Source organism: Ictidomys tridecemlineatus, chromosome 2 (assembly GCF_052094955.1).
Source record: "Ictidomys tridecemlineatus isolate mIctTri1 chromosome 2, mIctTri1.hap1, whole genome shotgun sequence".
Lineage (NCBI taxonomy): Eukaryota > Metazoa > Chordata > Mammalia > Rodentia > Sciuridae > Ictidomys > Ictidomys tridecemlineatus.
The window spans coordinates 91,307,199-91,323,279 of record NC_135478.1 but is presented as its reverse complement, the minus strand read 5'-3'; the positions used below and the strand labels follow the sequence as shown (position 1 = coordinate 91,323,279).

At 36.0% G+C, this 16,081-nt stretch overlaps 1 protein-coding gene across 4 annotated transcripts in view; it reads left to right on the top strand.

Annotated features, from left to right (window-relative positions):
- The window catches only part of Ift81 (intraflagellar transport 81), a 73,734-nt gene that overhangs the window by 32,208 nt on the left and 25,445 nt on the right, over window positions 1-16,081 (top strand). For 2 of the 4 annotated variants that reach the window (XM_040289493.2, XM_078039186.1), the window contains exon 12: window positions 9,810-9,959. The exons of 1 other annotated variant lie outside the window; for it this stretch is intronic. In XM_040289493.2, coding sequence (XP_040145427.1) covers window positions 9,810-9,959 — 150 coding nt within the window. Of the gene's footprint in view, window positions 1-5,500; window positions 6,847-9,809; window positions 9,960-16,081 lie in introns of those variants that run through there. One more of the 4 variants, XM_078039189.1, reaches the window with a different exon arrangement.

Below are 16,081 nucleotides of genomic sequence, written 5' to 3'. Positions count from 1 at the left end.
TATAATTTTTGCCATTTCATAGGCAGCAATCAAAGCTTAAAGACTTTCTTGTGAAAGACAATCTGTGCCTGTTTGTCAGTGCCATATGGCAACGGATAATGTCCTAGCCTGAGATATCTCTCTGGTTTAATAATTTGAAAATATAAAATCAGCCCCAATGATGCAATATTAATACCCTTCCCAGAGCTTTCATTCAAATGAATGTAAGCCTTTTGGGTACACTTTTTTAAAGCAACAAATGAACCTCCTGTTAAGGTTCCATTGGCACTTCATACATTGAGAGGTCACTCCTGGTTTATGGTATATGGGTCTAAAGGACTCCTTGTATTTTTTCCCCTAACCTTTACAAGAAGCTCAGCTGTTGTGCAGTTATAGCTACTTGAAAAATGTGCTTGGTCAAATAATATTTATAAGCAGTTTCAGAAAGGACCAACCAATTCATTCTATAGCTACCAACAGAAATCCTAGAGCTAAATTGGAAAGATTATGAAATCTTCTTTAAATACTTCAAAGAGAAACACAATGAAGATAAGGGAATCCTGGCAAGATTTGCTGCAGCTGTCAGGTCTCAAAAAATAAGGAATCAAATTTTGACACTTGTAATTGAATCATCCACCCTTCGAAGTGAGCCCAGGAAAACCAGTGATATTTTTAGAACCTTTCAAATCACATTGTACTCTTTTAGAGTTCATAGCAGGACCCGAAGCCCCTAACATTTCCCAAGAGGTGGAACAAAACAGAATCAAATAAATTTGACTCAATTTGCTATAATAAGAGAAGTATATTATGCATGCAGTTTAAGTAATGCCATGATTTTAACCCAATATTTTAAAACTCTTCATAGTTTTTTTTGTTTGTTTGTTTGGTCTTCTGGAGTGCTAACTGCTTGGAGCAGCAGTTGAGATACCCATTAGAGATAGTAACAGCTGTGTGGTGGTGATTTGATTTATAATAGAAGTATAGAAATCTTGAGTGTGTGATTGTGTTTCACAGATGGATATTCCTGGGCTACCAGTTTCATCTAAGACAGATTTCTACCAGCATATATCATATTGCTTATTATAGAGTCTCTCAAAAGAAGGAGCAATTAACTAGCTGCTTCCATATGTATGTAATTGCATTGTTCATGCTTGGCTTGCTGAGATTTTCTAATTTGAAAGTTAAAAACATAATACTAACAGGTTGGAAAAGGGTAGAATAGTATTTGTATGTGTTTATATAGAATTAATTATGATGGGTGTTTTGAAAAGATTCATTTTAACAAAAAGCAGAGTTGCTTTGAAACATTTTTCTCTTGCCTTAAAACAGATAGCAATCCAAATGATTTTTTTTTTTTGAGCATGACATGAAACGTTAGCCTTTTCAGTTTCTGCAAAGTACTAATTCAGAATATAAGAGAGACATGACAGGTGGACAAAAAGTATAGCCTTTGGGCATATTCATGCTACTCTTCAATAGTTGGTGATATCTGTAACTCTCTTATTTCCCTCAAGCCTATTCCGTAGTTTTCTATACTTATAATAATTTGATAAAATAACTGAAAGAGATGTGACTTAATTAAAGAAAGAAAATAGCATGGATGTTGGACTAATAGGAGTTGAGGTCAAAAGTACTCATTCTAGTCCAGTTGTTCTAACTAGAAAGTCAGAAACATTGATAAAATTAATGATTTCTCTCTAGTTTCACATAGCCTTAAAAATATTAAATATATATATATATATATATATATATATATATATATATATATATATATAGAGAGAGAGAGAGAGAGAGAGAGAGAGAGAGAGAGAGAAAGAGAGTGCCAGGTGTAGTGGTACATGTCTGTGATCTCAGCAGCTTTGGAGTCTGAGGCAGAAGGATCACAAGTTCAAGGCCAGCCTCAGCAATTTAGCAAGGCCCTAAGCAATTTAATGAGAACCTGTCTCAAAAAAACTTTGGTGGGAAATAAGACGGACATCATTACCCTAGGTACATTTATGATTGCACGAATGGTATGACTCTACTTCATATACAACGAGAGAATTGAAAAATTCTGCTCAATTTGTGTATAATGAATGAATAGCTTTCTATTGTCATGTATAACTGATTAGAACTAAATTTTAAATAAAAGCTTTGGTGGGGGCTGGGATTGTGGCTTAGTGGTAGAGCACTTGTGTAGCATGTACTAAGCGCTGGGTTCGATTCTCAGCATTGCATGAAATAAATCTTAAAAAAAAAAAGGTCCATCAACAACTAAAAAAGTATTTTAAAAAATAAATAAAATTTAAAAAAGGTTTGAGGATCTACCTCAGTGGTATTTCCAGGGGTTCAATCCCCAGAACCAAATATATGTATACATATATACATTTATTTACATTTACATACATAAATATACATACATATATTTATATGCATATATCTATTTTATATGTATTTGTTCTTGAACAATATAAATTGCCTATGTGGTTGTCTTGTAAAATCTTCCCAGCTAATTACTTTGAATATAATCTTTAGGGAGATATTAAAGTGGAAATTTTGCGCAGGAACAGAGATTCTTGGTTTTCACATAAATATCCGTAATGAAGTCAGTAATTCCTTTGAGTTCTCAATAAGCTTGAAAAGCATTAGGGAAGTAAGATGCCCCATCTATTTAAAAAGATAACCCAGATTTTAATCATTACCATTGAAAGTTCTGAAACACATTTAAGTGGATAAAAGGAGAAAGAACATCTGTCATATTCCATTTTGATCACAAAGGAGCTGATTCTGTGAAATTGGTCCTGAAACCAGAAACTAATGCTGTAACACATTAATTAATTCATTTCCAAAACCAAACACAGAGAGATAAAAGAGCTTCACGGTTGAGTACTCTCTCAGCACCTACTGGCATAAACCAGAAAACATTAATCTTATTGATCTAAGCATCTAGAAGGATGGCTGTTCTTTCATAAATGACAAATTTAGATTATATATGTATATTGGTACAAATAATTAGTAATAGCCATTGTAATAGGCTTTTCTGCCTAGTGGCAAACTTTGTAGTTCACTTTAATGACAAATTTGTTTGATTGACAATAGGAAGCTTTTGTCTTAGTGTTCCAAGGATTTATTTTTATATCTTTATTTTACTTATTTTTATGTGGTACTGAGGATCAAACCCAGTGCCTCACACATGCCAGATAAGTGTACCACTGAACTACAACCTCAGCCCCTCCAAGGATTTAACCCAGTGCCTCACACATGCTAGATAAGTGTACCACTGAACTACAACCTCAGCCCCTCCAAGGATTTATTGCTTATTTCCTATGCCTTTAAAAATTATTTTCTTCTAGTTTGCTCTTATAAGTTGCTTTCTGTGGTAATGTTTATATGCAGTTACTGAATTAATACAGTGTATGACAGAGTCAATGCTCAAATATATTAGCTATTATTGTCACTATTATGATTATTATTGCAAATTGTTGAAATCAGCTAATAATATTTAATTTTGAATATTTGGTGAATAAATGAAGATGGTGTTTTTATTCTGAAAAAATTATTTTCTTTTAAATAATTCCTTTTGGGGCTGGGGATGTGGCTCAAGCGGTAGCATGCTCGCCTGGCATGCATGCGGCCTGGGTTCGATCCTCAGCACCATATACAAACAAAGATGTTGTGTCCGCCGAAAACTAAAAAATAAATGTTAAAAAATTAAAAATAATAATAATAATAATAATAAATAATTCCTTTTAAGTTATTTAAAAATTATTCCTGTAAATATTTATTTAAAAATTCTTTTAAAGTAAAGTTCATTAAAAGTTTTTAAATTCTTTTAAAAATTATTTTTAAATTCCCTTAAAAATTATTTTTAAATATTTCTTTTAAATTATTTTTAAATGTCTTTTAAAAATATTTTAAATTTTTTTACGACTAAGTAAAGAACTTCTATTTGTTTCCCCACTACCCACCTGTTGCTAGGGAGCCAACCTAGGAATCCAACCCAGAGATGTACTAGACAAGTGTTCTACCACTGAGCTACATTCCCAGCCCTAGTTTTTATTTTTATTTTCCAAATGTTTTAAATTTTTATTTATTTAGTACTGGGAATTGATCCAGGATCTCATGGATGCTGGGCAAGTTCTTTATCACTGAAATGTGTCCCCAGTCCCTTAGTATTTATTTTTCAGACATTATTTAACAACAAGAATAGTCAACCAATTTTTTAAAAATTAAGATGGATTAATTTGCAATAAAATAATCACCTTAAAATTTCAGACTTTTCAGCTGGGGATATAGCTCAGGTGGTAGAGTGCTTGCCTTGCATGCACAAGCCCTGGGTTCCATCCCCAGCATCAAAATACAAAAAAGAAAAAAAAATTTAGACTTTTCATTTAGGGCCATGGAGGTAAATAGTTTCTGTTTAAACAGCAGAATTACATAATTGATGTTTTTACTTATATTTGACAACACAAAAATATAAAAGTCAAACAGCTTCCTTTCCTTTGATAGTAGAGTTCATAGACTTACTTCTTAGGTCAGTATTCTGGATTTTAAAAATCAATTATATTTTGAAATATATTTACAACCACTCTGAAGAGAACACTTTTTTTTTTTTTTTTTTGGTATGGGGATTGAACCCAGGGGAATTGACCACTTAGCCACATCCCCAGCTCCCCCCTACGTTTTTTTAAATTTTATTTATTTATTTATTTATTTATTTATTTATTTTAAAGAGAGAGAGAGAGAGAGAGAGAGAATGAATTTTAATTTTTATTTTTTTAGTTTTCGGCGGACACAACATCTTTGTTTGTATGTGGTGCTGAGGATCGAATCCCGGGCCGCACGCATGCCAGGCGAGCGCACTACCGCTTGAGCCACATCCCCAGCCCCGTTTTTTTTAAATTTAGAGACAGGGTCTCACTAAGTTGCTTAGGTCCTTGCTAAGTTGCTGAGGCTTGTTTTGAACTCATGATCCTCCAGCCTTAGCCTCCCCAGTCACTGGAATTGCTAGTGTGTGCACCATGTCCAGCTAATAATAACACTTTTAAAATATTTCTTCTAAAGAACAATTACTATACAATGATTTTGTGGCATATTAGACTGCTTAAAGAAACAGGAAAGGTAAAAAATAATGTATAAGAATTATAATCATTTGTTTATAGAAACCATCCAAATACAATATTTTCCCTAATTAATTATTTTTTCTTCTCATAATTTATGAGAAGAGATAAATTAGAAGAAGTAGAATGCACAATTCATTGGTTCTTGGTTGTAGCTGACAGCTTAAGAGTTCATGATTATAAAAATAAAGCAAAATCCTATGCTCTTTAAAGGTTTTGTCTTACTGCTTTCAAATCGTGACAAAATATTCACAGCAGTTTAAAGAATGGTGAAGATTAAACATGGGGCCTACTCAAATAAAATTTAGATGAATTTTACCTATTATACTCCTAAAGTAAAAATTGTAATAAGTATGATACCGAATTACCAAATAACATTCTATAGTAAGCTGCTGGAACAAATATAACATTTGATAAATTAGTTTTCAGGTTTGGACTGGATGCAGTGGTACACTGCCTATAATCCCAGCGACTTGAGAGGCTGTCACAGAAGGATCACAAGTTTGAGGCCAGCCTTGGCACCTTAGTAGGACTCCAAAAAAGATGAGTGGGGGTGTGGGTGGTGGGCTGGGACTAGGAATATAGCTCAGTGGTAAAGCACCCCTGGTTTCAAGCTCTGGTACTCAAAGAAGCAAACAACCAACTAACCTACAGATTAGGCATAGAAATGTGTAGGCAGAACATCTTATTTTCACACTCTCAAATGTTCAACTTTTGAAAAGCAAATCAAAGAAACATAAAGGAATCTGTAATTTATGATAGCTGACCAGGCACTTAACCTGTTTTGTTTTATTTTTACCAACAATCTCTTGGTAATAGAGATTGAACCCAGGGATGCTCTCCCACTGAGCTATGTCCTCAGCCCTTTTGAGATGGGGTCTTGCTAAATTACTGAGGCTGGTCTCAAACTTGCAGTCTTCCTGCTCAGCTTCTCCAGTTGCTGGGGTTACAGGTTTGGCTACCTTACCTAGCAACTTTGATTCTGAAGTAAACTAGAATTATTTTCAGCAATCACAAACTATTGGTTTACATATAGAAATGAAGTGAACTTTTGCCATTGACTTCATATCCAGCAAACTTACTAAATTGTCTTATTAACTATATTTAAATCATTTTTAATTTCTCCCCTAAGAAAACAATAGCATATGTGTTAATGAGAATTTATTTATTTCTGTCCAAACCTTATGCTTTTTATTTATTTTTCTTCTCTAGCTACTTTGGCTAGTTCTTTCAGTACAAAAACAAATGGACATATGTATATATTATATATATTTATATTCACATATGGATATTTCTATAACTGTGTGTGTGTGTGTGTGTGTGTATAAACAAACTGTGGATTCTAATCAGTAAACCTATACCTCAGCATTCTTTCTAGCTCCCCCCTTTGCTAGTTTTAAAATATCATTTCTATCATTGATAAATGTGGCTTCCTTTGTCCCCACTGTATTTACTTATTTGCACCGTCAGTTAACTTTTTTGCTCAGTTTAGCCAACCTACCAATTATTCTGGCCTCACACCATGTTTCTATCCCCATCCCACTAACCCTCATCTTCCTCAGTGCCAATGTTTCCTGTGGCTCCCCACTACCCTCTGTCCTCAGCTATTGTGTCTGCTAGCCTGTGTCTCCATGTTTCTCGGCCCCCAGCCCCATCATTCCACATTGTTATCTGTTCAGCATACTGATTTGTACTTCCATAACCCACCCCTTGCTCTACTGTGCCCTTGGTTACCACTCAGTCGTCCATTCCCTCCATAATTCCCAAAGCCTCTCATGTCCTTACATTCTTGATCTCTGGGCCTGCTGGCCCATGCCTGTGTATAGCTCCTGGTCCTCCTCATTGCCACCTTTCCAACCCACTACTGTTACTCCTGTGAACCAGTAGGGGAAGGAGAGGCAGTTTTTATTCTATTCTTGTATGAGTGTGCAGTAGTGTGTAGTAGACATTACCAGAGGCTCAAGTGTGATTATGTTATCACTCTGGCAGCCAATGGAATGTGTACCTGTGTTTTCTTATATTTTAAAATTTTCTCAATTTTCATTGTTAATGTGATAGTGATAAAAATTTACATAAACAAAATTTCTTTGAGATCCTAAATAATTTTAAGAATATATAAAAGGTTCATGAGATTAGAAAGTTTGAGAATCACTCTTTCAGATGGGTAAGAAAAAGACAAAAAACCCAATAAAAATGTGGGCCAAAGACAAGCAAATCATTTTTTCAAAATCCCCACAGATACACAATAAACATAACTAAAAAGTAAAGTTTCCTAAAAAGAAAAATGCAAATAAAAAGCAAGATACTATTTTGCTTGATTGATTATAAAAGTATTATAAATAGCTGGTTGAAGGGCATTTTGGCAGAATATATCAGAAGCTTATGTTTCTTTTGACCATTTTTGGAAATATGTTCTATAGAAATTATTGAATATGTCTGAAGAGTGAATGTACTTATCATGGTTTGTTTCTTTTAATACTTATTAAAAATTAAGAAGTATCCTAAAATTCAAATGATATTTAGGAGAAACTTCCAGTGGAAGAAAAGCACTGCCAATGTGTTTCCTTTCTTCTAATTAGTTCTGGGACAGTAGAGCCCTTAGCTGTTTTGATGGCCACCTATTGATTAATTGTGTGGAACAATGATTAATCTGAACCTGACTACCCTTTCCTTAGATAGTATGTATAATGAATGTCAAATAATAACCAGTCAGATACAACACATTGAGTAATTTGTAGGTTTGTTCTTTCACCAAAAACATTTCTAGCTTTTAGCTTTTAAAAATATTTTTGGACAAGACAGAGAAGGGGAGATTGGCCTAGATGTTCCAGAGACTAGCAGATGCACAGGGTTGATTTCATTTTGGGCACTTTGCCCAGGACACTTTTAATAGAACATATAGTTACTCTAGGGATTCTAAGGCTGTAGTTATATCGGGAGTACACATTCTTTAAAAGGAAAATTTGCAAGTTATTAGACTCTTAGTACATGGGTATACTTAAAATTTTAGAGCAGTTTCTGTAATTCAGCCATTGAAAATTTACTGTGTGTGGGCTGGTTTCCTTAGTATTAAAACTGACTTACTCAGTGTTTTAACTTCCTCTAAAACACAATTCTTTCAAAGTTAAAGTCAAGTATTAGAAAAAAAAATTATCTGAACTAGAGACTGGGGGATTATTTTTATGTGAAGAATTTTTAATCTTAATATTTTTTTATGGACACAATATCTTTATTTATTTATTTATTTATTTATTTTTATGTGGTGCTAAGGATTAAACCCAAGGCCTCACATGTGTGAGGCAAGTGCTCTACCACTGAACTACAACCCCATCCATAATCTTACTATTTTTAAGGCATTTCTTTGAATACTCAGGAAACATTCTAGTCTTTAAGAAAAATAAATTTTAGGGCTGGGGCTGTAGCTGAGTGGCAGAGTGCTTGCCTGGCACATGTGAGGCACTGGGTTCCATCCTTAGCACCACATAAAATAAAGACAGACTGTTCATCTACAACTACAAAAATATAATAATAATAATAAAAGAAAAGAAAATGTTAAAAAAGAAAAACATTTTAGAAATGCTCTAATCTATTTTACCTCCTTGTAACTTAGAATTACTCATCTAGGGGCTGGGGATGTGGCTCAAGCGGTAGCGCGCTCGCCTGGCATGCGTACAGCTCAGGTTCGATCCTCAGCACCCCATACAAAGATGTTGTGACCACTGAAAACTTAAAAAATAAATAAATAAATATTAAAATTCTCTCTCTCTAAAAAAAAAAAAGAAGGGAAAAACTCATTGAGTTTATTTTTTTAAAAAATTACTCATCCAATAATTATCCTTAAAAGGAAAAATGTCAACATGGTAACAGAGCTTGAATTCAACTTTGAGTGATGTTTTTTTCCTTTTTTTCCCCAAAATTTCAATGATATGTTCATCACTTTATTTTTTATAATATTATTTATTAACCCCCCCCCAACCAAGTAGCTTTAAAAAGCATTGGGCATTAAAAAGGATAAGAAGAGGGGGGATATAGCTCAGTTGGTAGAGTGCTTGCCTTGCACACACAAGGCCCTGGGTTTAATCCCCAGCACTACAAAACAACCAAATAAATAAAAGGAAAAGTGCTGTCTTTCTTTCTTTTTTTTTTTTTTAATATTTATTTTTTAGTTCTCGGCGGACACAACATCTTTGTTGGTATGTGGTGCTGAGGATCAAACCTGGGCCGCACGCATGCCAGGCGAGCGCGCTACCGCTTGAGCCACATCCCCAGCCCAAAAGTGCTGTCTTTCAAAAAAAGAAAGAATAAGAAAATTCCCAAAGAATTATCTCATGTACAGTATTATAGTCGCTTGCTTTGGTTTTGAAGTGATTTAAATATGGTAGGCCAGGTTCTTCCTATAGTGTTTTTTTTTTAACATATATACATATTTTTTAGTTGACTATGGACCTTTTTTTTAAAAAAAAATTATTTATATGTGGTGCTGAGAATTGAACCCAGCACCTCAAACGTGAGAGGCAAGCACTCTACCACTGAGCCACAACCCCAACCCCCTATAGTGTTTTAATTGAGCAGTTAATCATTCCAAGTTTCCTAATAAAACTAAGTTATTATTATATGTTTGTGACCCATGTATTGGTGAGTAAAGAAGAACAGATTTATAATACATTAAGATTATGTATAATACTTAGCTATTGGTCTACTCATTGAATTACATATTATGTTTTTTTATAGTTCAAACGATATGTCAGTAAACTTCGAAGCAAGAGTACAGTTTTCAAAAAGAAACATCAAATAATAGCCGAATTTAAAGCTGAATTTGGCCTCTTGCAGAGGACAGAAGAACTTCTTAAGCAACGTCATGAAAATATTCAACATCAACTGGTAATATGGTATTATCTTAGGCTGCTGTAAATAAAAATGTCATCTGGTTTATGGTTGACAGCTTTGTATTAAGGTCATTGTTTTTACTGGGAAGAAAACATTAAATTATTAGATTTCTCTGATTAACTACAGAGGTGTCATATAAGCTGATTCATTTAATGTAGCAGTAAGCACAATACTGCTACATTAAAATATGTGTACTCACTTTAGAGTTATTAATAGGAGTTGAAGTCCAAATAGGTTTCTCTTTTGGTTAGCTAGTTAATATGAGTAAAATTATCATATCAAGAGAATGGCTGTAAGATATTTATTTATCATGGCTTCTTAGGTAGAAATTTCTAAGTATGTGCTTCCAAGGAGCTTTGGAAAGAAATATTCAGAAAGGGTGCTCTACGGAATTTTGCCTGCAGGCTTATTCCTTATGTGTTTGTGATGTAGTTATCAGAAAAAAAATTGAACCTGGAGTAGTAATCGGCAAAGCTGTTGTCATTGTGGATGCGAGTGCCTTTAAGTTTTCTTGGTTTGACTTTTTTTTTCCACCACAGGAACTTAGTTTCACCAGGATTCTACTTACCAGCTAACAATAGCTGGTAGAGATAAATGAACTTTCAACCAGTTGAGAGTTAGCTGTCAATCTGAACTTTTCTGTTTCATGCTGTTTAATAACTGTTTCCTTCTAGAAAACTTAAAAGTGAAAATTACTGTTAATCAAACATGGATTCTAACAGCACTAAAATTGGTAGTAGCAACTGCATTGTTATCACTTCAAATTATTTTCTTATTTCCATTATGGTTTGTTTGTTTGCTTTGTTGTTTTACCTAGTAATTATTTTTTAAAGGCAAACATTTGGAGATTTTCAAGTTACCTTTCTGTTACCTTTTCTCATTTCTACTAACCAGAGGATATACTTTATGATTTCAGTCCTTGGAAATTTGTTTAATCTTGCATTATAGCCCAGCATATGGTCTGCACTGGTAACTACTTTTATGTGCAGTTGAAAAGAATGTATGTTTTACAGTTGTGGGAATCATATTCTGTATATGTAAATTCTAACAAGTGTGTTAACCATGATATTCAAATCTTCCGTACTCCTTTTGATTTTTTTGTCAGCTTCTTCCATCAGTATTGAGAGAAATTTGTTAAGATCTTTAGCTATAATTATTGCTTATCTATTTCTTTAAGTTCTATCAGTCTTTGTTTTATATTTTTTTCTTACATTGGGTTTCCTTGAAGTAGAGCCTGAGAAGCTGAGAAGGGAATTTCTCAAGTGATTCTTCAGGGAGTGCCTCCTGAAGTAAGGGAGTGGATCAGCACAAAACAGCTGACAGGGATGGGGCTGTAGCTCAGAGGCAGAGCGCTGGCCTAGCATGCATCAGGCACTGGGTTCAATTTTCAGCACCACATAAAAATAAATAAATAAAATAAAGGCATGCTGTTTATCTACACCCACACACCACACACACACACACACAAAAAAAAAAAAAAAAAAAAAAAAAAAAAGCCAAGCAAGCACCAGTCTCAGTTGGCATCAGATTCATTCTGAACCCAAGAGGAAATCAAGCAAATTGCACCATGGAGTTGATTTTACCTTGAGGCAAGGATGCTGGCCTTTCATAGCCCCATGTCAGTCAGTCGTTTGTTTTGGTAGGGCACTCTTAAGTGAGGAGATTCCCAGTTGACTGAGTGTATACTCTGGAGAAGGAGCAGCTGTGAACCATTAGCAGCCAACACTTACAACAGTTTGCAAATGAGATATGAGTGGAAAACAATATCCACTATAGCCCACCCCTTCCACTTTTGCAATCTGCTTATTTCTCACTTTAAATTCATTCCACACAAGTATACCTTCTACAAGATTCTTATTGGTGAAAATTTTTAGTAGGAAGATTAGTGGACAGATTGAAACTTTCACTGTTGTAACAGTGTTGAGAAACATACCTTTGCAAGGTGATTAGGTCGTTTATGAGGACTTTGCTTTCATGACTGGATTAATGTTGTTATTACTGGTTCACTTAGGGAATTATGCTTCCCTTCCAGACAACTTGAAGCTCTGTAGGTATAGATGTTCTTGTTCCCAGAGTAGGTATGCTTCCATTAGAAGGCTTTCAAAACTTAATGCTCTGACTACCATCTGATTACTGGGGCTCTTCGTACCAGCAAACCAACCAGCAAAGGAAAGAGTTATATTGGCGGGACATTATAAGGTTATACAGACACTGCTAAATAATGGGGACAGAAATAAATCATTTGGCACATATGTAATTTATTAAGACCCATCTTGTTACTGCCATACACAATGATAGCTGTCAGTGGGCACATATACCAACCATAGCCTGATAAAGGCACAGTTCCTAGAGTCTCACACCTCCCAACGAGGAAGGACTGGGTCATCCTTACCAGTAAGTCATCTAGATCAGAGGAAGTTCTAGCTGAAGGTGAGGGAAGTCTAGAACAAGTGCCTTAATCCATTTTCTACTACTCGAACAGTAGCTAAATGAGCATTGGTGAGAAAAGAGAGCCCAACATAGCTATTCTGTTCATGAGCCCATTTTTTAAGCTCTGAGTTGTCAAAGACAGAAATTGGTTGCTATCACTGGCCAAATCATCCTTTCCTTTTTGTTGTTCAGTGTCTTTTCTGACACTAAAAACATTCTCTGATGGACATGTGATGAAAAGGTGATCACACTTAGTCTCTACTCCCGTAAATCTATTCACATGCCCATTCCCTAGATCTTCTTGTCCTCAGACTTTCAACATTGCTGTCTTGCTTCTTCTAAACCAACAATCTATCATGGCCCAGAGGATACAGGTTGCATTGGGAGTTGAAGCATTTCAAGTAAATCTATCCATATATCCTCCTTCCAGACTCAGCACCTGTCCTCTTCTCCATCAAGGCTCTGATTTGGGCTTGGAATGTTTTCTTAGACTTACATAATTTGACCTTCTTTGAAATTTTACCTATCTTATAGTTATAAGTTCTGTGCCTGGTTTTCAGTTCTCTTTGCCCTTTAACAGTGGGAAATGAGGGCTTATTTAAACCTCCTAAGGAAGCTATCTGACTTTATTACTTTGCTTTAAATTACTGATTAGTGGATCTGAGCCTGTCATCTTATTTCTTCACTGTCAGTGGACCTTAGCAACAAATTCTATTGTCCTTAGTGTTACTCTTTCCCTCAAAGGCCAGTTCACGCATCTTCATGTCAGTTCAAGTCCTCTAAGAAGCAGACACCAAAATAGGATTAGATGTTTATGGAAGGAAACACTTGTGAAGAATAAAGTGAAAGGAACAGAAAGAGAGCAGGAGAGCCTTCAGATTGTGATACAGGTACAATATCTGCACAGGGAGAGGGAGCAGGAAAGAGAATTGTGTAGGAAGAGCCTAGTCTGTTATTTGATCCATTTGTTGAATTCTTAACATCAGTTATGTTTCTCAGTTCTAGAATTTCCATTTGGTTCTATTTTATAGATTTCAGTTGTTTGTAATCTCCAGCTTTTATTTTCTTGAATATATTAATCACAGCTATTTTAAAGTACCTAATTAATTTACTTGAGCATCTATTTCTATTGTTTATACTTTTCTCTTGATTTTCATTTGACCCTGTTACTTTGCTTACCTACTAATTTTTATTGAATTCCAAGCATTAAATGTGATTAAAATTTCAGGGTCCTGGCTGTATTTGTCTTTTTTTTTTTTTTTTCTTTTTGTGCTGGTGATTGAGTGAAGGGCCTTGCAAATGCTAAGCAAGTGCTCTACCACCTGAGCTACATCCCAGCCTTTTGTCTTCTTTGAAGAGAATTCATTTTTTTTTCCTTGTAGATCATCCTTATCCCTTTAGGGGTGGTTTTACTAGAGCTGACATTTTTCTGGCTTTTGCTTACTTCTAAGATAGAGTCCCCAAACCTATAGCAGAAGCTTTACTCCAAGAAAGTGGTTTCTACTTGCAGAGCTTAGCTCTTACTCCTAGGTTATACCCATACTTCTAAGGAAGTAGCCCTTCTGAGACTTTACCTTGACAAGTCTTGAATTCCTACCTACATTTCCCTAACAATGTGAAACTGTTGAAATCCTTACTCAGATCTTCAGCAATCATCTGCTGATTTCCACTTAGTTTCTGAGGGTCTTACTCTGCTTGTGCACAGCTTAGGATTTTGGCAATGCCTAAATTGTACCAGAATTTTGGGCTAATTCTTTGTAATTCCCTTTATTCCTCTAAATCCTAGTTCTGTTGGCAGCCCAAAATTCCAACTGGACAAGGGTTCTGTCCTGCATTTATCTTCTTTATCTTTATCTTTCTCCTTGTCTTTCTATTCTGGTTCTTCCATTTTCTTGGAACCCTTGCCAGAAAGGTTTCCAAAGTAGTCATTCCATTGCAGTTTTTCTTGTGAGATCACCAGTACTTTTTCATTGCTAATTCCAATGATCAATTCTTAGTCTTTCTTACTTGACCTTTTAGCAATATTTGACGTAGTCTGTGGGAGGCCAACCTTACAGGTGACTGAGTTACACTTCCCAGCTGGGTGCTGAGGTGCTCAGTGACAGAAATGGGTGTGTCTTGTTACAGCCCCATGGGTGAAGCTGTGTTCACCTGTTCCTTTGTAATATAACCCTTTGCCCCATTTAGGATAGAATCTTCCATGGAAGTGCCTTGTGTCCCCTCCTCTTACTGTGCCCTTGGGTGTGGCCTACCCAGGTGTCAGTCAGCCTGCTGACAGTGGACATCATGAGGATAGACTCTGCCCCTGAAACCTGACCCCTTGCCTCACTTGAATAGCTTCTCCTCAATAAAAGGGGTCAGTGCGTGCTCTCGCTCTCTCTCTTTCTGCGGACCCTTAAGGTCAGAGGAGCCGTCACAGCAACCCCAAAGAAAAAGGTATTTGTGTCTCTTGTGTGGTTATTTCGTGCAGCCCAGTTAGCCCAGTTTAACTAGAGTGACCCCTGAGCCTTTTAGTCTTGAGAACAGAAACCCGGCAGTTGGCGCCCAACGTAGGGCAAAAGGTCTTTAAGCCGCCAGGACAGTAGCAACAAATGCTGGCTCCTAAGGGGACTCCAATTTAAATATTAAAGAAAGTTAGTGAAGTTGAAAGTTCTCTCCAGAAGTTAAGCATGCTTAGGATTGCAGAGTATTGTGGGCAGAATTGTAGAAAATAAGTGAATTAGATAAAAGGAAAATCTGTGACGTTAAAATTTTTAATACTGGGGTATAATTGTAGAGACTCTAAATATAGTTATTAAGATGATTGATGGGCTATGTTGTTGAGTTGAGTCCTCTCCATGGAAAGCGCGCTTTTGTGGATTTTTAAAAATTGTTTTTATGAATCTTTATAAAAGATTTTTTGGGGGCTAGGATTATTGCTCAGCAGTAGAATGCTTGCCTAGCGTGGGCGGAACCTGAGTTCGATCCTCAGCATCACTTAAAAAAAAAAAAGAGAGATTATTTTGGCCTTTATGTTCTAGAAGTTTGCTCTAGGAGAGTGAGAAAAAGGGAGAGAAAATGTGATGTTTACCTGAAGATAAATAAGTTTCAATTTTCTATTGTTTTTGTCAATACTCAGAAAGTATGTACGGACCTTTTTACTACATGATTGTCCTATGAATCAGATTGGCTGTAACTCAGCCAATGGGGACAAGAGACTTTAGCCTCTGCTGCTTGCTGCTCACTATGGGGAAGCAGCTCACTATGGGCCTAGCCCCTGCGGCCGGCAGTGCTTTTAACCCTTGAATTACTTGACCTAAATGCCAAACACAGACTAAATTAAGATCTGATGGTAATGCTAGCGTTCGCTGCTAAAAAACCTTTGGAGCACCCACATGCCACAGAAAAAAGTGCAGGATGTACACGAGCTGCAACCGCAGGTCGCAGAGACAGAACAAGCTGCTACCGAAGTAAGATCTTGGCCAGGTGGGGGAAAATGCAGATAAAATCAAACAAAATGCAATTGGCTAGGAAAACTAGGGGCCTTCAGGAGAAAATTTGGGGGCCAACAGAAGTGAGGCAAAGAACCTCACCCCCCCCACTGGTGCAAAGGCCTAATTCTTCTCCCCTTCTGAGAGAGGTCTCCTGCCCCATGGTTGCTTTGCTCCCCACATCCAGCTCAGATCAGAACCCTATTGACAGAGACC